Source organism: Ovis aries, chromosome 20, assembly GCF_016772045.2.
Source record: "Ovis aries strain OAR_USU_Benz2616 breed Rambouillet chromosome 20, ARS-UI_Ramb_v3.0, whole genome shotgun sequence".
NCBI classification, from domain to species: Eukaryota; Metazoa; Chordata; class Mammalia; order Artiodactyla; family Bovidae; genus Ovis; species Ovis aries.
This window is the reverse complement of record NC_056073.1, coordinates 44825767-44848837: the sequence shown is the minus strand read 5'-3', so window position 1 is coordinate 44848837 and position 23071 is coordinate 44825767. Positions and strand designations below refer to the sequence as shown.

General features: G+C 52.4%; 1 protein-coding gene across 5 annotated transcripts; it reads right to left on the bottom strand.

Moving 5' to 3' along the window:
• TFAP2A (transcription factor AP-2 alpha) lies at positions 1–22786 on the bottom strand. 5 transcript variants are annotated; one of them, XM_042236731.2, is made up of 8 exons: positions 22624–22786; positions 13484–13541; positions 13107–13344; positions 9943–9994; positions 7682–7913; positions 5658–5776; positions 3589–3730; positions 1–1690 (listed from the first exon to the last, which is right to left on the bottom strand). In XM_042236731.2, exons 1-8 carry the CDS (start codon positions 22694–22696, stop codon positions 1402–1404), a joined length of 1203 nt encoding a protein of 400 aa, XP_042092665.1. In that variant the 5' UTR covers positions 22697–22786; the 3' UTR covers positions 1–1401.
• Between the last annotated feature and the right edge of the window lie 285 nt (positions 22787–23071).

The window sequence follows — 23071 nt, the reverse complement described above, 5'->3', positions numbered from 1 at the left end:
TAAAGCGTATCAAATATTTATTTATCTGGGCAACAAAGGACTATGATACATTGACAGGCATGAAAACTACTGCCAGCACAACTCAATACAATACAGCTATAACTGCTTCCAAAATGGCCAGTGAAAATACAGAATACCAGGCGGTCCCAAATGCTTGAAGTTCTTTAACAAAAAGAGAAAGAGAGAGAGAGAGGAAAACATCCCTAACCCTTGGTTTAAAGACAATACTCATTTATTGCTCAAATGATGCTTTTAAGGGAGGACAGTGGAATAAAATAAACTTTTTTGCTTTTCCCCCACAAAAACATAGACCGGTTATCAAACCACTCAAGTTAAATCTTTCCAGGGTCCAATATCACTTTTTATTTTTTTTCCTTTCAGTTCAATGAAAAGCTAAATGTAATACTAATTATTTATAAAATTTTATTTTACTTTTTAAAATTTGTTTGGCTGTTTCATTGTCGTCTTTAACATGCTACAACAGGGCTAAATTCATGAATCCCAGAGGAAAAAAAAAAAAATCCCCTAACCTTGAATTCCTAAATAAGTACCATGAACCACATGAAGAACTAATAGGGAAGATTCAAACCCACTAAACAAGAGGTAAACGAGATCACCAGATAAATAAAAAAAAAAAGGCTTAAAACAGACTCACCATATTTACAATTCCCATTAAATTACACATAAATAAATATATACAGAGACGTGAACACTGATTCCCTTATAGAATTGTGAATCGTGTTGCCAGAGAAAGTTCAAGTTAGTCGCTTTACCTTGAAGAGGGAAAACTTTTACAACTGAAGACAAGACATGGAACTTCTGTGTGTTCAAGTTTATTCACAATACTGATAAAAATGTCATGATCCTTTTTGCCTTTTTTTTTTTAAGTATGGCTACAATCTGAACTGAAATATGTAAGGAAGGTGGTGATTCCATCCTGTGAAACTCATAGAATTATTTTTTAATTTTTACGTTCTTTTTTTCTAAAAAAAAAAAAAAAGTTTTTAATTTCTTTGTTGTCTTTGTGGTTGATTTGTTGGATTAAAAAAAAAAGGTTCACAAATCGGACAGAACTTTTCTTTGCTGGCTTCACGGCCTGTTCGGTTCTCTTAGGCTCCACGCGGGGGCGGGGGCGGGGGCAAAGGGGAGGTGATGCTCATGGGGGCGGTCGGGGCCGGGGCCTGAGGGGTCGCCCCTCTCGCCGTGGAGCGTGGGCCCCGGGCCCCGGGGCCTCCGGACCGAAGGCGACGGCGGCGGCGGCGGCAGCAGCGGCAGTAGCAGCAGTGGAGGGTCGCTGGTCCCCGGCGCTGTCACCTGCCGGCGGCGGGCGGTGGGGGGATGGAGGTGCAGGCGGAGGTGGGCGGGCGCGCGCGGCGGGGCGGGCGGGGCGGGAGGAGAGCCTCACTTTCTGTGTTTCTCCTCTTTGTCACTGCTTTTGGCGCTGTTGTCCGTGTGGCTGTTGGGGTTGTTGCTGAGGTACATTTTGTCCATGGCCTTGAGGGCCTCGGTGAGATAGTTCTGCAGGGCCGTAACCGCGGCGCACACTGCCGGGCTGCCGAAGCCGTGGGAGATGAGGTTGAAGTGGGTCAAACAGCTCTGGATGCCCGGCTCCAGGATGGGGTTGGGCCGCGAGTTCCCCAGGGGCGATCGGTCCTGGGCCAGCAGGTCGGTGAACTCTTTGCAGATCTGTCTGCAGCGCAAGCAGGGCAGAGAGACAGGGGGTGAGGCTCCGTGGGAGCACAACCAGCAGCGAGACAAGACCTTCCTCTCTGCAACCAGCTCTGTCTGCAGGACAGCTGACCTGACTCAGGGCCCCAGAGACAGACCAGGGGTGCAGGGCACAGCTGGGGAGACCCAGCCACCTCTCAGGAGCCATCCACACATCTCCTGCTCCTTACACACTTCCACTAACGCCCCCCTCTCTCTTTCCACCTGTGTGTCTCTCACCTCTCAGCTGCACCAAACTTTTTTTTTCCTTTGCTGTGCCCTGTGGCATGTGGACTCTTAGTTCCCACACCAGGAATCGAACCCGGTGCCCCCTGCAGTGGAAGCACAGAGTCTTAACCACTGGACTGCCAGGGAAGTCCTGAACCAAATTTCTAACCCCCATTTCTCACTCACACCAGGCATCCCTGACATAGGAAGACACTTCACCCATCCGGAGAGAAAGGAAGGTGAGTAGGAAAGGCAGGGAGTCAGAAACACAAGCATCTCTTCCGCAGCCAATAGCCTGCACCCATCAGCTGTCCTGCTCAAAATACTGTAGAGACCCTCTTCCCTGACCTTCCAGCGTGACCTCAGCAGTCTGAGGTCTGGGGGCATGAATTCTCCACTCATTCACCTTCACATCAGGGTGGGTGTGGACAAGGAAGGCAAAACTTTTCTTGGGATTGCTTTACTCTTAAAAAATAAAAGGCACTTGAATACCCAAGTGTGGGGATAATTCAGTGGTTTGGGGAAGCAGAAATAGACATTTCAATTTCCCCTGCCACCTCCTTTCCCATGCATCCCCACCCCCACCCCCACCGCCCCACCGCCCCCCACGCACCGCCACCAAAAAAAATGTCTAGGTAAAACTGTGAGTGTGGGTGTGCTTAGGAAGCTAAGAGAAGAGGGAAAAGTTGAAATACAGGCGATGAGGCCTACAGGGGTAGCTCAGTCTCTGAATCTGGGAAGCTAGGACTGGCTGGGGCCTTCCCGAGGCAGCAGCAGACTTGGGTGGGGGCTTTGGATAGGGGGCTCCACACGAGGGAGGCAGAATGGGGAGTACTGGCCGGCTGCCTCCCCCAAGGCCAGTTGATGTCTCCCCAGGCTAGAAAGTGCCCAGCCAGAGGCCTCAGCCTCTGCCCTCTGGATCCAAGCCCTCCTGGGACATCATCTTTGATAATTACCGGCTTCCAAACAAGCCTTTTAATTTCCAGAAAACATATCAAAACAGTCATTTTCTTTTCACACACCACCTGGAGAAGCCTATTCAGCCCAGGCACCAATGGGAATATAAACTTGGGCCATTTTGAAACTGATTTGACATCTCGCCTGTAGGCTAGAACTTGTGGGCTGTGAGTATGCAGCACTTTTGAGGAGGTCGAGAAAGCAAGGCAAGAAATGGGAGAAGGGATTAGGGTAGAAACTAGGCCAGCTTCTGACCCGAACATTTTGCAAGCCACTAGCTTAATCCTTGCCCTTGGAGAACCTATTGATAAGAGACAAAAACTGACACAGGCAAGTCTGTCCACTCCTTTAAGAACTTGGTTCTGGTTTTCCTAAAATAACAGTCACAAAGCCACACTCAGCTTCCCTCACATCCCCACTATACCCCATTCCCATACATGCTCTTTTTTTTTTTTTTTTTTAATGAGAAGGTAGGGCAGAAGGGAGGGGAAAGAGGGAAATACACACTCATAATCTTCCTTGTATTTCCTCTTTAAGCCCCATCATGGTTTATAAGATTGTGTTGTAATTTCAGCGTTTACAACAACAAAACTGATTAACACAAAAGGAAAAGAGGCCAAAAGTGAGAGCAAAGACGATTTTGATGTTTCTCTTTGACAGTGAGACACAGAGACCCCGAAGAGGTAAATGTCTTACTTTGTAGCCAGGAGCATGTTTTTTCTTGTCACTTGCTCATTGGGATCGGAATGTTGTCGGTTGAGAAATTCAGCTACTGCTTTGGCAGGAAATTCGGTTTCGCACACGTACCCAAAGTCCCTGGCTAGGTGGACAGCTTCTCCTGGCAAAAGGAGGAAGGAGAGGGCAAAAGAATGAAAAAAGCTGGGATCAAGACTTCCAGCTCCCTTATTTTCTTAACCCAGCTGTCGCAGGAAACACAAACGACTTGTTTCCCCACTTCAGGCATTTTCTTTCCTTCTCTGTAGGGTTCTAGCAGATGCATTTCTCAGGGAAAATGGCCACTTACCCTAGAAGGCCAAGATGATTTGAAAATGTAGATTCCATCACCTCCCCACACAGCCTCATCCCCCACCCTGATGACATTCTCCCACAATCTCTTTTAAAACATTTCTTGTGTCCCAGCCTCACACCTATTAACGTGTTCATAAAATGATATTCATAATTACTTCTTGAGCTTTTCTGCAAGGGAACGACTCAGGGTTTACATTTTAACTTTATCGCATATAATTATCTGTTCATCCAAACCGATTAACCAAGAGGATTTGAGGGTCACTCCACTGAGTCTGTCTGTGTTGTTGATTTTCAAATCTTTGGTTTTAATTTCCTGAACCAGTTGGTTTTTACTGCAGGGCTTCCTGCCATTAGCTCCAGCTCCGGAAGAACGCATGCGCCAATTAGAGCATCAAAGCCCTCTCCGCGGAGCTTGTTTCCATAAAATGGAGCGGATCACAAACAATAACAGTTCTCCAGAAACTGCCTCCCTGCTATGGGACTCAACCCCCAGACCCATGCACACTACACCCAAAATCATTACTACTATTTTTTGCTTTTGGGTCTGAATGGTGGGTTCCCAGGGCACCGGTATTATTTTTAATACAGTGCTACTGTAGATAAGTTTCTGCAACTGAACGATTGCTTATTCCTTAACAGTTACATGAGTTATCATTTTTGACACCATTAACAAGTGGTTCACAGGATTTCTCCTCAAATTTGTGTTTTTAAATATTTTAAAAATTATTTACAATGTGAGAACCTGAACTGTTATACAATATCTTCTCAAATACAAGATATAAGTAAGATAAAGTGCCATCTTTAAATATAAATGGTGGTTTTGAAATCTGCACCATAACTTAAGTTCCTTTTTTTCCTATTGGCATGAGACATTTCCAACAGAACACAAAGGAAAATGCGAGAGAATTATACATTCATTCCAACACACCCAAACTTTAGCCAATTTAGTATCAGACAAACTTAACAAGGATCTGGAGGAGGTACAAATGTGACTACCATAACTGGACTGTGGCATATATCGAAAGGGAGTGAGGACAGGGTGAGCTTTTGTTTTGAGGGGTTTAGAAGCCTCTGTGTGTGTGTGTGTGTGTGTGTGTGTGTGTGTGTGTGTGTGTGTGTGTGCTCGAGGGCACGCTTAAAAAAACTGTCATGAGAAACTTTTTGCAATGCTTATTTCTTTTTTCTTTTCCTATCCAAATAACTCAAAGTCTAAAACTGTTCATTTTTCTTCCTCTCCAGTAGAGAAGCACAATTAAATGAGAGATAAGGGAGCATATGTTTGGAAAACAAAAACCTGAAAGGGCATATAACCCTGAGCTTTCAGGATGGTCTTAAATCAGGATGCAGGTCAAAGATTCCCAAATTAATTCAGGAAGTAATGGTCACGCATTTCTCAAACGCAGATGTCAGAGTAGCTTAAGTGATTTACTGCTGAGCTCCATAAAGGAGACAGGAACTTGAAGAGTATGCAGTTCTTAAATTTTCACATTGTTTAGGTCAAAACTGGGCTGGGGCAGGGGGTGTAATTTGGTAGCAGAGGGGAAGAGGAAAGGAGGACAGGACTAAATGCAAATAGTTTTTTCACATGCAAGAATTCTGTTCACTTCCAGCTACGTTCTCTGGAAAAAAATGAAACTGCACAATTGACACAAAATATAACCAAACATCTGGCCATTGAATAGCATCCACTTTCCCAGGAGAAACTTCCCTTCTTGTTAGCAAGGGAACTCGCTTACCCTCTACTAGTGATGTGAGCAGGGTGACATTGGCAGCTTTACGCCTCCCTGCTGGCAGATTTAATCCTATTTTGTCCAGTTTTTCTCTTAAAGATCTTCCTCCATTTTTAGACTTCGCCCTGTTTCACAAATATATGTGAGAAATGGATTTAGAAAACATTCAGTTGCTCTGCATCCCACTGTACTCATTTTGACAACTTCCTAAAATTCGCTTTTAAAAATTAAGAATCCTGGCCCCTAGATATATAAGGAAAGGAAACCTGGGAAGGAAAGATCATAGGAGATGCATACTTGCTAGACTGTAAAGCACCCTCTGTGTTCATTTATTACTGCAACTATGGTGGCAGGTTAGAAGGTTTTGATTTCCCAACTCTCTAAAGAAGAACCACAAACAGATAAACACAGTTCTCATCTCCAGGGTGTGAAGTATTTTTGAGTTCAACTGATTACTGTATATTTTCCCTGTTGTTACAATCACACAAATCCCAATGGGGTCTTTAAATTGTCTTTGCTAGATCTGCTGTGAGCCTGTTCAGAGTAACCAAAGTTATCATCACTCTCAGGTTTCTTGCTCGGCTTCAGCCCCAGTGGGAAATTCATTTCACCAACTGTTTACATGCCATGTCACCAGCCTAACTGGAAATGTCAAAAGTTGATATCAGCCTTTACAAATGTCACTGAATTCAGAGACAGTGGAGGTGGTTCTAAATAGATGTCTAAATAGACTCCCATAATCAGAAAGTGGTTAAGATAAATTGTTTAAATAAAACAGCAAATTAATTAATTTCAGATTTTATTCCCTACTCAAGTGCTCTTTAATTGTGTGGATTAGATTATACTCCCCTAGGTAAACAGTCTCCAATACTGGGGATGGGGGAAGGGGTAGGAAGAGGCAGCGGCAGATTTAGATGTGTCAGTGAAAGATTACAAAGGAACAGCAAATGACTGTGAAGGAGGAAGAAAAGAGTAGAACAGCTGATGCTAAAATCTGTCCAAAAACGGTTCTGTAAGCCTTTGTATAGGATATACCCATCACAGCAGAACTCCGGGTCTATATACAGCTATATGTGTACACGTCAAAGAATGAAGTGTGGGGCCCACTTTCTTATTAAAAACTAGAAAGAAGTAGGAAATATCTGGGACCGTTCAACGCAAGACCCACCACACACAACCCTGGCTGGGACCCCAAGAAGTAAAAAGCCCACAGGAGGGACAAACTGCCCTCAGGGAAGGTGCTTCACCTCGCTGACCCTCATAAAACCTTATCTAGGAAACGAATCATTCCAACCTCGCGCGCGTTGAGATGAGAATTCCTGACCACGTAAGCAACATGCAGTCGTAGGTAGCGACCGCACAAAACGCACGTAACCGTGCCGTGCACGCAGGCTGGCACGTGCGGACGCGGCGCATCCGAATTATTAGTGCAAGTCCCTCGGGCCCGTGAAGCCTGGGGAGACGGGGACGCGGGGGCGTGGCGCGCTGACTCTAAAACCATCGTCTTCTGCTTAAAACCCTATTCAAGGGCCGCAAGCCCTCTGCGATCAGAGACCTTGCATGCAGGCAAGGCAAAGTGAGCAGCCCGAGATGAAGTTTTTCTAGGCCTGCGACACGGGCGCGAGGAGGGAACAGGCGGATGCACGGCGCCCCGCGGCTGCCGCGGCCGGGACTGAGTCCGCCGCGGAGCGAGCTGCGCGTGCGCGCGGGGAGGGGCGGGGGGCGGCCGAGCGCCGGGTGAGCGCGCCACGCCGGCCGCGCGCCCCTGGAACGACGGAGCGCGCGCGCGCGGGCGGGAAAGCGGCGGAGTGCGCAGGCGCGCGTCGCCTCGCCCCGCCCACCCCACCCCCAGCTCCCACCCACTCGGTTCTACGCTCTTTCTCCCCGCCCCTTTCTTTTCCCGCGGAGGGCGGGCCCTGGCGCGAAGCCTGTTGGCGTCACAGCCCCGGCGCAGGCGCAGTGCTTTCCCCCCGCCCCCCCGCTCTTCACGGCTGCGGGGCGGGGATGGGCGGGGCCATGCCGGGCCTCACCTCCTCAGCACTCCGCCCAGCAGCGAAGCGTTGAGACACTCGGGCGGTGAGAGGCGCCGCTGTACTTCCGCCACCGTGACCTTGTACTTCGAGGTGGAGCTGAGGAGCGAGAGGCGACCCGGAACTGAACAGAAGACTTCGTTGGGGTTCACGACGCCGCCGAAGAGGTTGTCCTTGTTGATGGGGATGGAGGAGACGGCGTTGCTGTTGGACTTGGACAGGGACACGGGGCCTGCGGAGACACATGGGGAGGCCGCGTGTGGGCGCCGGGGAGCCCTGTAGAGCCCCGGGCCCCTTGCCCCAGGCCTGCGCCGCCACCAACCCCCCTTCACCCGCTTCTCCTCCAGCCCCGAAAATCCCATGGCTCCTTCCCCACCTCCCCTAGTCCCTCCGGCTCCATCCCTGTCGGGAGTGGAAGCCTGAGCCCCTTGGCGCGTCCCCCTCCCGCCCCCGGTGACCCCGCCCCGCCAGCCCGGCTCGTCCTTCCGCCGGGACCCTTCGCCCTTTAACCGCTGGGGTGCTGTTTAGAGGTGCTGGTGAGGCGGTGACCCTCTCGCCTCTCCGCATCGGAGGACACTGGGCCCAGAGCCGAGAAAAAAAGCCCCGTGTGCATTCAGGGTGGGGTGCGGGGGAGGCGAGGGCTTCTTCAGTGTTGGGGAGAAACTGTTCAAAGACCCATAATTAAAATCAGCCGAGTCTCCACGGCTAAAGCTGCCTGTAAAAATGAGCATCTCAGTCATGGCACCCAAGCCGAAAAGTGGTGGATTCAAGGTGTCACACAGCGCACACGCCCCAACCTTTTGATAAATAGTCCTTTCCTTACCCCCCTCCCCTTTACGTTTATCTGTGAAAAGGGGTTTTGGAAGTCCATGCCAAGCCCAGTTTTGAATTGAAAAAAAAAAAAAACGGATAAACAGGCCTACCATGGAATACTAGCAATGTGTTCTTTGACGAGCAAAGAGTTAACAGTCCCTACGCTTAAGCGCCTTCTTGGGGGGAGGATATATTCTTACTAGTTTAAATCACAAGCTCTTCATTGTTGGATTCCCCCATACTTGGGGGAAAAAAAAATTCAAGGCCAGCAGGAAGTGGACCAACACGTTACATTTCTAACACCAATATAATTCAAATGCATTCACAACCATTTAAATACAGTATGCATTTGTATTAAAATTCCACATGGAGACATACTACATAATATATGCTTATCTCAGTACTCTCTTTAATAGGGATATTTTAGACGTATAGGGGGGGGTCTCTAGGTTTTGGATAGATCACTTGTGACATTAATAGCTCTGGGGAGGCTAATAGAGACAATAGGAGTTAAACGAACTCTTGAGAGATTACTAATAAAAGAGCCAATTATCATGTCGACTTGGAAAGAGCATCTCTTAAGATTTATCCCTTGCACATCTAATTTGACGTGACAAAGACTTCACAGATGCAAAAATGAAACTTTAAACTCGCTAACAATATACTGATTGGGGTTAGAAATGAGAACAGTTTTATATAGCATCATTCTCTGGTGGTGCCTTGAATCCTGAAATGTAACGTTGCCACTATAACCAAGTGGGGGGGGGGGAAGCTGCTGTGAATAGCATTTAATCCAGTAAACTTTATTTTACTCACTAAACACAACATAAATTACAAATCTATCCAAATCACTTGACACTTTTAAAAAACAATTTCTGCTCAGAACAGTTATGCTAATAAACCTGACATCTTCAAGAGGCTCATTTTAACCAAACGCCAAATTTTTGCTAACCTAATTCACAAAGTTTAAAAAACCCTTCAACACCTAATGAGAAATTCAGTATAAGAACTTGAAAGGTTTTTTCCCCCTCTGCTAAGGAGTGCTGTCTTTATCATCTGCCCCCATATTAATACTGAATTACTTGCATCGTTGTTAGCATGATGCGCTTCCTATAACACTCATGGCCACTCAGGCAGTGGATTAACTAAACTGTTAAAGCTGTTTCAAAATTGAAATGCCACTTCCAAATCTGCTCAACTGTTACACATTTCATGTGTTTGTCCAGATATCATTAAACTAAATTAAATGGTCAAGTCATAAATCAGAACAAAGCTAGCCTGTTGCCATTACTAAATCATTTGAGCATTGCTGTTCTATGCCTATCTATTCGATAATTCTGAGCCTTTAGGAAATCCTACTTGAAAAAAATAAATACACCTCTGCAAGTTCTTTTAAATAACACTGTGCCTGTAAGGACATGCTTGGAATGCAGAAGGAAATGGCTTACCTTTCTTAATTACAGTTTGATCTGGGATGTTAATACCCGGGTCTTCTACATGCTGCAACAAAAGGATACACATGGATGTAAGTGTATAATCAAAACAAAAGGAAATGAATATTTCGCGCAAGATAGGGGGAGGGGAAGGCGTAGAATCGAAATCCCCCCTCCCATCTGGTGACATTTATATATAAACATCTCATCTTGGCTTATTGGAATTTGGAGCTTTGCAGCTCAAGAGGTTTCACTGTACACCCACAGCCAATTTCTCTACCCCCAGCAAATAATCCACATTTGAAGGAGGTGGGAGTGGGGAACAAAACTTTCTTTGGAAATTAAATCGAGTTTGGGAACACCTAATCTTTCTCACAGCCTGCTCAACCTTTCAAAATACACCTAGCTTTAGTTTGGCGCCTCAGCGGCTTCGGACTTCAGCGATTCCACTGTTCAGGTAGCAAAAACCAGAGAAACACAATAGAAATGACAGAGGCGGGAGTGGCCTGGGAGTCCCGAAAACGTTTTAGGTGATGTGATAAAGAGCTAACGTGTTTGTGCACCTTCACTTACAGAGAAACAAACAAAAAATTTAAGGACTACTGTCTAAATTGAATATCAAATATCAAATTGGATATGAAAACGATAAAAAGAAGGGAGGGGGCAGCCTTTGAGGTTTCCCTGCTGTGTCCAACAGCAGATTTGTTAGTGTGGCCTTCTTTCTTCCCTTTTTTTTTTTTTTTTTTTTTTACAGATGGGTGGGTATACGTGTGCTACAGTCAAAACGTGATTAGAAAGTAAAATGAAATCATGTTTTCTAATGCAGAAACTGACAGGCAATATAATGTCTGGCTGTGTTTACAAATTAGCACCAGGGCTGCTGAGATAGAAGATTTCGCAATCGTTACCAAACGCAGACATTACCATTTAAAAAAACTATTACTTCCTTCTCTAGTCTTTGTCCAACAATAATACTGATTCGAACATTTTCCATTCTGTCTTGGATTTATGCTCCTGTTAATTGTGCCTGATCGCAATGATTCCGGGTGGATGGTACTAAGTTGCTTTATTACAGGTTTTATTATACTCAATGCTCTCATTTGTAACTTGCCTAAAGTGCTTCTGGATTTAAGTATAATTAAATTGAGAAATGTTCAGAAATGACTACTGCTGCAGTTCTTGTGTTTTAACTATATGGGGAAATATGATCCCTTTATGCATGCACCCTAAACCCATAAAGTAAATGTAGTGTGGCATAATACTTTTATTTGTGTTATTTCTAGACCTTGTCCATACAGGGAAGACTGTTAAGTTTAAAACCCCACTGAGATATTAATGATTAAATAATTTTCACCATCGATTTGATTTTCTTAAATATTTGGCGTTCGTTCTCATTAAAGGTTAACTGTTGCAGCAATGGGAAAATTGAAAACAACCCTTTTCCTGACCCAAATTCCTTTGAAAGAATTTTCTCTTAAAAGGTTGGGGGAGGAAAGGGGAAGAGCAGCAACTGGGTTTCCTTGTTTTTATTCGATCTTTTGGTTAATTTCTCCTGTAGGCCAATTTCACCACAAAGAGAGACTATACAGGTGTTAAGAATTCACACCAGCCACTTTGCAATTTTTTGCAAAGTAGAGCAATTCTAATTCACAGTAGATTTAAAAAGCTAGCAACGTTATTTTGCAATTCAAATATTTCCAAGGAGCAGACTAGGATCAGGACTCAGAGACTCTTCGGGAAGGGGAAGATCAAATGGTCACAACTTCCAAGTTTGTTTTTTAATGGCCCTTCTCCCAACTATTCCACCTCTCATTTTACTTTCCAAGAAACGCACTGTGTAATGTGTTTCTAAAACCATGTATGAAAATACACACATATGCATGCACACAAGACTTACTAAACCCCACACTAGATCAAATGCCTACTTTCCTGCTTTCCATGCTAGGCTGCTAAACATAACCAACAAATTTCAGTGATTAACTAGGCCAAATGAGAGATGTAATAAATTTTCTATTTCCCTATGTAACTTAAATAATGTTTTAAATTCACCAAGCAAGCAGGTAAGTTCATCTGACCATTTTCTTTGCAATCTAATGCAGTAATCATTAAACTGTCAACGGACATATTGCTGCAATATTTGATGCAGTAATTTGAAATAGCATTTTAGCAAAAATCACATCCAGATACATTTCCTCTCCAAAGAAAAGCAGCATTAACAGAGCCTTTACAGCTTTAATAAAATTATTGGCTTGTTCTAATTCCATTTCAGGAAGGTTGTGAGGAAACCATAAATATGTAGAATTGAAGCAGAGATGCTGGTTTAAATTTAATTTCAGAAAGTATTTTCAAATTATCAATAGCCTGGTTTGCATTGCCAAAGAGTAAATGTGCTAATACCATGCTTATTTAGAAATCATAGAAAACTGCATTTATTGATAACTGAATTAGAACTCAAAGACTGCATTGCCCAATTGTCTCAAAACATTAAAGTAATATGGGGGTGTAGCAGGTCTTGATGGGCGTTGGGAACCCAGCTAATGATTTATGAGGTCAGCACTTAGCACCCCTAGGAAGAGAAAAAAGGCTGCATTTAATGTCCTCCTGTTCGGATTTGCCACTTAGTATTCTTTAATCAGGGTAGGGTATACACGTAACTTTCAAAGACCCCCTAGCACTCATAAAATCCGGCCAAAATAATTTTCTTCGTGTGTCTTTTACACTTTCTTTTAAATCGATAGGGCATTTAAATGAGCTCTTTGGATCCACTCTAACACGTCTTTCAGGACTGGGAGAAACCCCCACGTCAGACATAGCGGTGGAATCAGATCCTCTCATAATCGAAACAGTTTACTGTCGCCGAGAGGGGAAGGTAGCGTCCACGGTGACACCAGTCTGATTTATAAATGGTAACGCAGGCATTGTTTGAAGGAGCTCTGCGAACCATTGTTCTCCCGGCCGAACTCTCAACTACTTTTGAATCTTTGGCATGCGGTTGGCTAGGTGGTGCTCAAAGGGTCCACCCGATAAAACAAAAGGAGATGTGAAGAAAGTAACCAGAGGGGAGGAGGAAAGCCCAGTCCCCGGGGCTGGACGTTCCAGGGGGGGACCCTTTCCCGGGCGTGGGTGAGCCGGGACAGCGTTTGCTCTCCCGCCGCCCGCGCGCGCGCGCGGCCTCTTACCGGCACGTCCTCGATGGCGTGAGGTAAGGAGTGGATCGGGAGGTCTCCGAGTCCGGAGCCAAGCCCGTGGGGGCCGTGCAGGAGGTCCTCGTGCCGCCGGTAGTCCCTGCGAGGATCCAGGCCCGACAGCTGGTGGGGCAGCCCCCGGTGCGTGTGCAGGAGCCCAGACTCCTGGCTCTGCCTCTGACCGGGCCAGCCCGGGTGCTGCGGCTGCGGCTGGGCGTGCAGGGGGTTCAGGCTGTAGGGGTCGTTGACGTGGGAGTAAGGATCTTGCGACTGGGGGTAGATAGGCTGGTAGGGCGGGGGGAAGTAGGGGGGCTGGAAGTCGGCATTGGGGGTATGGGACAGCGGCGGGGCGCTCGTGTAGGGAGATTGACCTACAGTGCCCAGCTGGGGCAACCGTGCCGTCCCGTTGCTGGCGCCGTCGTGACGGTCCTGGAAGAGAGCGAGGCCAAGGGGAGAGAAGACGGCATCAGGCGTCGGGCCACTCCGCCAGGCTGCGTGCGAAACCGCCCGGCCCGGCCGCAGGCCGCCGCGAGGAACCAACCCACCGCGCGGCTTTGGCAGAAAATTCTCCAAAAGCGAAACGGGCCCTTCCTTCCCCAATCATAGGCAATTTTCACCGATGCCAATCGAGGGGGCATTAGAGACTCTCCTTAGGCGTTTCTTGCAAAGGGGGAAAAAAGGCAGAACCCGGACTACAGCCCGCTCAGCAGCAGAGGGAAACCTCCCTTAAGCAAAATTAAAATTCCTAGTAAATATATTAAACAGCTAGAAGCGGCCTTTTCTCTGTCCCTGAGTTTGAACCTGCCCGCCACATCGTTATTGTTTACCCTGTTCCATTTATTTGGAGGGGGGTAAAATCATGTCCATTCAAAGACCATTACCATTTCATGACTATTTAAATAGAAACATATTTCGTAGAGGGGCTGTAAGGAAAGCCCACGTTTAAATTACCAGCTCAAAGAAGGTTTTTAACTGCGGGATTGGGGACTGTCTTTTCCGCTTCCTCACTTAGGAGCCTTTTTCTGGACAGAGTCGATTTATGAGAGCGACGAGGAAGAGGGGGACTTCAAGTAAAGGTTTAAAATGCAAAGATTCAGCCTTATATTGGGTTTAAAAGAGAGGTGCGCCCCGGGGCGGAGGCCCCCGCCCCTTCCACCCCAGCCCCAAAGGGCAGAAGAAACGCCTGACTTCTGTTCCTCTATTGCAATTCGTTTGCAAAACAAGCGAACGGAGTTGATTCCAGGGAATGCGAACCCTCGGAGGTTCAGCCCTGGGCCCCGGGGGCGAAGAAGGGGCACGCCGGGCAGCGTTTTTCCTACATCCGGATTAAGCATCAGATGTTGAGCACGTCTCGGGAGCAAGTGAAGAGGCGAGGAAATACAGATGAACGCGGAGAGAAAACACGCTGGGGAAGTAGCGGCGAGGTAGGTGTGCGAGCCGGGAGAGGTCGCGCGGGGCTGAGGGGGGGACCGCGTTCGACTGAAGGATGGAAGAGAGGGAGAAAAACGGGGAGGGGGTGGGAAATGCAAACGAGGAAAGGCGGGCGCCCTGAAGGAAAACCGGGCGAGGACCCCGAGGTCTCGCTCCGCAGCCCCAGGTTTCCAGACTAGGATTCCTAAGGAGGCAGGGGTGGGGGTGGGGGTGGGACTCACCATAGCTGAAAAACTGTGAACTAACATCTGCGAAGAGTCTGGGGTAACGAGTCAGGGTGGAAAACAACAAGCAAGCGCGGAGAGCCCGGCTGCCCCGCCGCCCGAGCGCGCCCCACACAAAAGGCGCCCCGCGCCACCCAGGACTCCGGTCACCGCGCCGCCGCTCCCCCGGGCGCCCGAGCCCTGCTCTGGTCCATCCGAACTTGAACCACCGATTCGAGCGGCGCCTTCAGCTGGTCGAACCCACGGTCTCTATCCTGCCGCGATCGGGTAGGATTCAAAGTTCCTTAAAAAATTGGGGAAAAAAAAAAAAAAAACAACCCCGAAAAGGCAAAAAAGCAAAAAAAAAAAAAAATGAAAGAAAGAAAAGTGTGTGTCTGTGTCTGTGTGTGTGCGCGCGTGTTCCTTAATCCGTGTCTCCCCCTCTTTTCTGAGCCGCGGCTTCGCTTGAGCTTCTAATAACCGCGCTGGGCAGCGTTCCTGGAGCCTCCTAATAGCAGATATTCATGACTATTAATATTACACGAATACTTAATAAGGGAAGAATGCCTGGAAATCGAGCGTGAAGCGGAGAGGCAACTCGCGCCGGAGCCGGCTCTCAATGCAGTCCATTGACGGGAGCCTCAGTGTAGCAAATCGGAGGTGGGGAGAGGCAGCGCGAGAGACAAAAAGCGGGCGAGAGAGGGAGCGGGCGAGCGCGCGGGGGGCCGCGGCGCGGCGGCTGGCGAATCACAGGGAAGGGGCAACATTTTAAAAGGTTGCAGGGTAGGCCAAAGCGAAAGAGAAAGAGGGAGACGGGGAGACCGAGCGCGAGCGCGCGGAGAGGGGGAGAGTGTGTCTTGCGTGCGTGTGTGAGAAAGAAAGTGTGGGCGCGAGAGAGGAGCCAGGAGTGGGGAGAGGGGAGGGAGAGCCCGGGAGGAGGGGGGGAGGAGGGAGGGGAGGGGAGGGGGAGGGAGGGGAGGGGGCCGCGCCGGAGCGCGCGGAGGGGGAGGCCGCGGGGGAGGGGGAGGGGAGAGGAAGCGAGCGAGGACAATCAGACCTAAAAGGCTGGGGCAGACCTCGGCATGCCGCGGGGGCCGCGCGGCGCGGCCGGGCGCTCCCGGAGACCGCGGCCGGGCGTTTGAAGGGCTCTCGGCCCCCGAGCTGCGGCCGGCCGGGCCTCTCCGGCCACGGGCTCCTCCGCTCCGCAGCCGGGCCTGGGGCGCGGGGTCCGGCCGCCCGCCGCCGTGCGGCTTCTCCATGGCCCGGCGCCCCGCCTGGGTCCGACTCTCGCCTGGGCCGCCGCTCTCTTGCTTCCCGCGGCCTCCTGGGACCGGCCGCTCTGCGCCGCCGGCCGCCCCGCCCTCGGCTCTCCCCGGCCGGGGCTCGCGAAGGAGGGGCGGGGGTTGGGGGGAGGCACAGGACCGCGGCCCGGGGCGCGCAGAGACGCGAGGCGGCCCAGCCCGGGCGCCGCTGGCACGGGCTCCCCGCTCCCGGCGCAAACCCGTCCGACTGGCTGGGGCACTCTCGCCCGACGCACCCCCGGATGACACGGCTCGCTCTGCCCCGCTGCCGCTGCCAGTCTGCCCGCCGGGGTGTCGGAACAAGCGGCACCTCGCCTCCTGCATGTCCCTGCAGAGCCCGGAATAATTAGACAGCCCCGAGCCGGCTCGGAAACCCGAAATCCCTGCTCCGGCGCTCGCCACCGCGAAGTTGTTGAAACAGCCTTAGCTCTGTTTTCTCCTCTTTCTCCTCTCGCTTCTCGTTTTTTTTTTCCTTTGCTCTCACTCACACGCACATGCACACGACGCGCCCCCACAGGGTCCCCCCTATGGGGGTGCAAGTTCATCGCTTCCCACCTGGGTCCCCCGGGCGCCTCGCGCCGCTTTGGACCCCGCTCGCCGGGGCTTTCGGCCTTCGAGAAGGGGGATGCCCGAGCCCAGGGCCACGGCCCGAGGAGGCTTAGGAGCTCGCTGTCACCCCGACCGGTCCGCAAAGGACCCCCCCGGCCCTGAAAACAAAGCGACTGGTCTGACATGGAGTCAGTCTCTGCACCCCGCACCAGCCAAGCCACGAGTCCCCAGCTAAGCAACCAACCCCTTGGCATGTCTTTCCGTGCCCCCATTCACAGGGGGAGGAAGGGCGAAACAGGAGGGACTGGGGAAGGAAAAAGAATTAAAATAGTCCACGGAGAGGAGACGAGGAGGGAACGGGGGACACGTCGTTCGCCCGAGCCCAGAGTCTCATTTCAAGTGAAGACCCCGCCGCGCCCCGCACAGACCTCTACGCCCCACATTCCCAGCTCCAAATGCCAAAAAGAGAGAAAGAGAAGGGGGGAGGGGAGAGCCAAAGCCGGGACTGCCACCTACTATTTACGTAGGTAGTCTCTGGCAGCGGCCCCCTCCCCAGCCCCCCTCCCGTGATTCATCGGCTCTTTCTAGCGGGGGGCTAGAAGGGGGCTGCGGCAGCTGCCGCCAGGCCCGTGGTCCCGGGGCTTCCCCGGCTGCCCCACGAAGCGGAGCTCCCGGGACTGTGGGTTTTGAAACAGGCTTCAAGGCGGCGCGCTCTATCGGCCGGGCGGGCTCCGCGCACCAGAGGCTGTGGGTAGCCCCGCCAGGATTCCCACGGTCACGCAGCCGAGGGCGCGGCGGCCAGCAGGCTCCCGCCTCCACCCCAGGGATGCGCCGACCCAGTAGCACAGAGCGAGAAGCTGCCTAGAACTTATCGAATAACGCAGGGTACTGGAGGAAGCCCCGCAGCCGTTCGGGGGAGGAGTGCTCTCAAACTGAACCGGCTCACAGGGAGGTGCGCCCCCGCTCAGAGCGCAGGCTGCGGACCCCTTCTCCAAAAGGGAGGGGGCCTTTTTAAAGCGGGTTGGGTGGAGGAGTGGTAGAAAGGAAGGAAAGAATGAAGAAATAAAGAATGTTAAAGATCAGAGACAAAGAATTAAAGAGGGAAAGGGGTTTTCCCTTTCTCTTTCTGGTGACCTGGGCCCTCAGAAGCTCGTTGGAGAGACAAGCAGAGTTCAGAGTCGCCTGCCCAATTGCCAGCAATGACTTCAAAAACCCACGTTCGTCTACCCTTAGCCACACTCAAAACTGGTCCGGAGAAAATCGGGGTAGGGGGGGAGTGGGACAGGGGGCTGCGAAGGAAGAGAATGAAAGAAGGGAACGTCCTCAGCCTTCCTCGCCAGCTTCTCTCCTGCGCTCTTCGGGCGAATCGGAGAGGCGGACGCTGCGCTGGGCAAAGTTTGTCCCACCCTCCTCTCGCAGCTGGCGGCGAGGAGAGGAGGGAAGCGGAGCTCCGAGCCTGCAGCCGCGGGAGAGACTGCGCCCGCGCCGCGCTTACCTCGCAGTCCTCGTACTTGATGTTGTCCGTCAGTTTCCAAAGCATTTTCATGGATCGGCGTGAATGGGTTTGGCCCCTCTCCGCCTCGCACCCAAGTGGAGCTACTCTCTGGGTAAGCGCAAAGTGCCGGCTGCGGGCGGCGAGCGCAGGAGGAGGGGGAGGGCGAAGAGGAGGAGGGTGAGGAGGAGGAGGAGGGTGAGGAGGAGGAGGCGAGGAGGGAAGGAGCTCCCGTGTGCGCTCGGAGATCTCCCTCTAATGGTAGAAACTTTTCCCTTTTCCTGCTCTTTACCAACAGCCTAATCGCCTCATTAGCATATCAACAATAGTCCAATTGCTCGCCAGCACCACAATCTGCCGCCGGCCGCTCTGACCCAGGTATAAAGGCCTCTGCGAGCCGCGAACTCGCTCCTAGAGAGCACGCCCGCCCGGGAGCCCACGGAGTCTCCCCTGAGCCCCGCAGCGCGCCGCTGAGCCGGCGCCCCCGGCCCCGTGTCGCCCGAGTCGTCGTCTCTCTCCTCTTTTCCTCGTCCCGGCCCTGCGCACGGTCCGAGCGGCCGCTCCCGGGGCCCAGCTCTCCCAGCACCTCTCCCCCATCCCTGCCTCTACCAGCGGTTCCGTCCTTTCGGGCCCTGTCCAATTTTAGCAGAAATGATTATTCCTTTTCTCAATTAAATATAACCATCAACCCAAGACCGGCGACATCACTCCAGGATTTTCTGCCCAGCTAAAGATCGCCTCCGCTGCGGGTAGCCGCCACCTCCGGCCGCAGGGCCCCGGGAGTTTTATTGGCTTCGCGCTTCACCGCCCCCCACCCCCCAATCCCCAGGTTGGAGATTTTTGCCAAACGGCTTTAGTCGCTCGGCTGGGGTTTGCCATCCTTTAATTGCCTAGTGTAAAATAAAAAGTGTACCCCGAAGAGGTTGCTTGACAGCTCCAGGGGTTAAATACTTTTCCTCGCATTTGTACGAAGCTAGGGCCGACGGATAATTCAACGTGGTATTTGGGCTAAGGGCTTCCTAGGTGCGATGTGGACAGGAATACGGAAACTCCTACGGAGGCTCACGCACGCTTCTGGAGTTGAGCCGAAATACCGACATGTGTGCGCCGTGTCATGCATGCATCAAAATAAATCGCTGGGAACCAACCCTTTGCTGTGCTAATCTGCTCCAGTTTTCCCAAGATTCCCCTTTTTAATTAAAGCAGGGAGAGTTCCTTCATGATTCGGTGCTGTCACTAACGCGAGCGCGCTCGCGGCGCAGTGCCCGGCTGGCGCGGAACCCGGAGGCCGGGGAGCCACCCCCTGGTTCTGGTCAGCCAGTCTAGACTCCCCGGCTCCACGCAGGGGCCTGCACGCCCCACTCGGGCTTCGTGTTTTTTTTCCTAGTGTGAAACAAAATTTAAAGAAAGAACGACCCAAAAAGATGTGATGTAATCATTAGAAATAGAGGGATCAATTTCCCCCGGTGAGCGTCCTCGTTTGTCCTCCGTAAAAAATCCTTCTTTCTCCCTCTGCAATCCTGCAAACCACTCCCCACCCCCAACCCCCCCCCCCCACCCCCACCCCAGCAACAGTAGGTTTCGCCTCTGAGTTGCTTTAGTAACGACCTCTGATTCCGTCTAGGCCTGTTTCTTGCAAAACTCCAGGCCTCCCAGTTTTCTCAGGGCGTCCTCGCAGGGGCGGAGGAGGGAGGGTAAGAGGCTGTGGCAAATAGGAGCGTTGCTTAACAGGTGGAAGGAAGGCGAGAGGAGGGGGACCCCCCTCCTCCCCAAGCTGCCCAAGGGCAAGTCTCCCCCCAAAAAGACCGCGGCCAATTCCCCAAGCCTGGCAGAGTAGGCCACAAGCACCACCGTCCTCCCAACGACAACAACAACAAAACTTTTAAGTGAGGAAGGCGACCAGAGCTAGAAGGGGGTTCAGAGCCGGGGGTGGGGGAAGAGGGGGCGCCTCCCGAGGCGCCAGGCCCTCCCTTGCACTCCCTTTTCCCATCTGCACACCAGCACAGTCTCTTGGCTGAACCCAGCTCGAGACTCGGCACGGTACTCCGCCCTCAAAAACGGTCAACTTCCAGCCTAGCGCCACGCACCCTGCGGGCTGCCCCCAGGGCCGCCGCCCAGCAGCAGCGGCTGGACGTCGGGAGGGAGGCCGCCTGGAGCACCGACACTCTCCCAGCAGCCGCCGCAGCCCCAGAGAGCAATCTGTAGGCCACGCTCTGGGCTGGGAGCAGGGCAGTGTACACCCTCACGTCGCCAGCGCCCCCAATGCGCATGGGGAGCTAAGTTTCGCTTTCTTTCTCCTTCTGGGCTGGGGAAGGCATGTAAAGGCCTCGTCTTATCCACATTCCCTCTTCGCTGAGGAGGATCTCTGGCTCCGCACCCGCCGGGGCTGCTAAACTGTTGTTGTTTTCCCGCCGAGGGCGCCTTTGAGGTGCAGATTGGGGCCCGAGGGCTCTGCGGCGCCGAGCGCTTTAGAAAGGCCCCAGCCAGCGTCCCGTCGCCCCCGGAGCCAGCGAGACCGCGCTAGTGTGAGCGTCATTTCCACCACAAGCCTCTTCATTGCATGTCAATGCTCCGGCCTGCCAGGGACCCCAGGACGGCAGCGCCAGGCCTGGCGGCAGGGGTCAGGCGGGGGTAGGGGGGCTGTCTAGGCCTGGCCTGGGCTTGTGTAAAGGGCGTTGGGAAAAGAGTGAGTTATCTGTGTGAGGGACAGAGACAACTGAGAGAGACCAAGAGACACCCAGGGAGACGGGATGCTACCATTTTCGCCAGTGATGGTGGTGGTCACCACCAAGTGGGCCCCAGGAGTCCAGCAGGCCCAACCTGGAGGACCTGGCCCCTACAGACCCCAAAGCCGCTTGCCCGACCGGAGATCCCAGCTTCCCACTGCTTGTTAAACTGAGCCTGCCCAGAGACAGGCCCATGGTTCACTCCTGTCTTCTTCAGGCTGGAATCTTGCTGCCTACAAACCTCAGCGGGGGCTCACTGGAGGCCCAGCCCGTGGCCAGGCCTGCACTCCTGGCCTTTTCTCACCCAGAGGATTTCTGCGCAAAGTTCACCCGGCTTGAGGAGAAAACCGAAAGACCTCGGCTTTCAAAGAGCCCCCCAGTCTTCACCCTCCAGAGAAGAGAATGAAGAAGGTCCCTGAGAACCACAGGGCAAGAGAGGGAGAGAGTGGGTGCCTGAGATCTGAGTTCGGAGCAGGATTTGCACCCTTAAACCACAAAGTCTAACTCTGGAGATGAAGTTGCACTTGTTTAGGTTTAACTGGGAAGGAGAGGCTTCAAAGACCTCCTAGCTGGTAAAATAATAGGTACAAGGAAAGAAAGACATCGTGTTGACTTCCTTTTCCCAACTCCAGAGAGCGAGGTGAAGATGGGACTTCTCTGAACTTTGCTTCTCGTGGCCAGAACCTGAAACAAGCGAAAGAACTCGCCCCGGAAGGAGCAGGGCCTCAGCTTTTCTTTAGGAAGTTCGGGGCCTTCCATTCCAATGGGCTGGCAGGCTTTTCCACACTCAGAATCTCGCCCCAAGAGGCCTTCCCGTGGCTAGGGCGAAAAGAGGGCCCGGCGGTTCCCATTAGGAAATCGGCGACAGGGGAGAGGCTGCCCTCCTCACCAGCCTGGCCACAGCCTCCCTGGTTTCGTAGGGAAATGTCTGGAAGGCAGGAGGAGGGCGCTGAACCTAAGGCTCCCTTGGCCGAGTTCGGGCCCCGGGCTCAAAGAGCGAAGTATCTGGAGTCTACTTGGCCTCGCCGGTGCCTGCGGCCTAGTCGGGCCAACGTCGGGAGGCGTTGGTTTCGATCAAATCTAGGCCTTCTGCCGCATCCCTCGCCACTTACTGCTCCCCACCAGTCACCTCCAAGCGGTGAAAAAAGAAAAAAAAAAAAAAAAACTAGCTTCGGGAACTAGCCAGAGTGAGAAGCTCAACTTGGCGCAAACTCTTTAAGGCATTCCCCGGAAAGAACACGCTCGCCGGCGCGACCCGTCCAGCCGGGCCCCTCTCTAGTCTTGCCGCCCTGTCGGTTCCCCCAAATGTGGAGCCGAGAGGAGAGACAGGTGCAAGGGAGCCCCGGCTCACGCGCAGCCTTGGGGTCCAGGGCGAGACCGGAGGCGTAGCGAGCACGGAACCTTCCTCCCAGCGCAGCGCACCCCCGCCCCGCGCCCTGCCCCCGCCCGAATGAGTCATCCAGCCCAGTTTCTACTTGGGGGGTGGTGGCGGGGCGGGTGGGGGGGGGCGGGGGCTGTAGCGCAAACCACAAGTGACCCCCGGGGCCACCTGTGGAGCGTGCGCCGGACTTTCCCCCGCGCCCGGCCGGCCGGTGGCGCGCGTGGCCCCTAACGCCGCGGCCGCCGCCTGCGCCGGTTTTCTCCTGCCCGCGTTCTCTCCGGGGAACACTCCTAGGCGCTGCCCCGCGCGCCTCCCCTGCGACTCCGCCGCCCTGGGCCACGGCTCCTGCTCTCCGCCTCCCCCCGCCCGGCCCCCTCCCCCGCTCCACCCCCGCCCACCTCAGCCCCATCCAAGGCAAACCCCCGTACCTGCCAGTCCCCCATTTTGGCAAGTATGGACATCGCGGCTCGGCGCTCCTGGCGACGGGTCCCCGCCGGGCATGGGCTGTAGGGCTCGGCCGGGCCCGCTCCCTGGAATCGCTTAGGCAAATCCTCCTTTTTTTACCTGCTCACCAACATCTCACCTGGTCATAAAGAGCTGGGTTGCTACCTGCCGACGCATGCGCGCTAGCCCAGGAATTCGCTCCGCCAGCCCTTTAGTCCCAGCGCCTCGCAGAGCTGACCTGGGAAGTGATGGATTTATAGCCGCGGCAATCTCGCCATCAGCTCCAGCTTTTCCCAACAGCCCCAACCCGCTTTCCCGGTCAGTCCCTGGCCGGAGAACCGAGGCAAACTGCCTGCTGGAGCGTGCTGGGAGCGACGCGAGAGTGACTCGGTGTGTTTTCCCACTCAAGCAATGGGGGCATCTGCACGCTCG

What these genes read in the sequence shown, in the direction of transcription:
- TFAP2A (XM_027958344.3), bottom strand. Translation starts at nt 18,142, where the DNA reads ATGAAAATGCTTTGGAAACTGACGGACAACATCAAGTACGAGGACTGC. An exon ending in TCAAGTACGAGGACTGCGAG is followed by an intron (nt 13,542 to 18,091) that starts GTAAGCGCGGCG and finishes GCTCTCTTCCAG; the next exon opens with GACCGTCACGACGGCGCCAG. An exon ending in AACATGCTCCTGGCTACAAA is followed by an intron (nt 1,691 to 3,588) that starts GTAAGACATTTA and finishes CTTGCGCTGCAG; the next exon opens with ACAGATCTGCAAAGAGTTCA.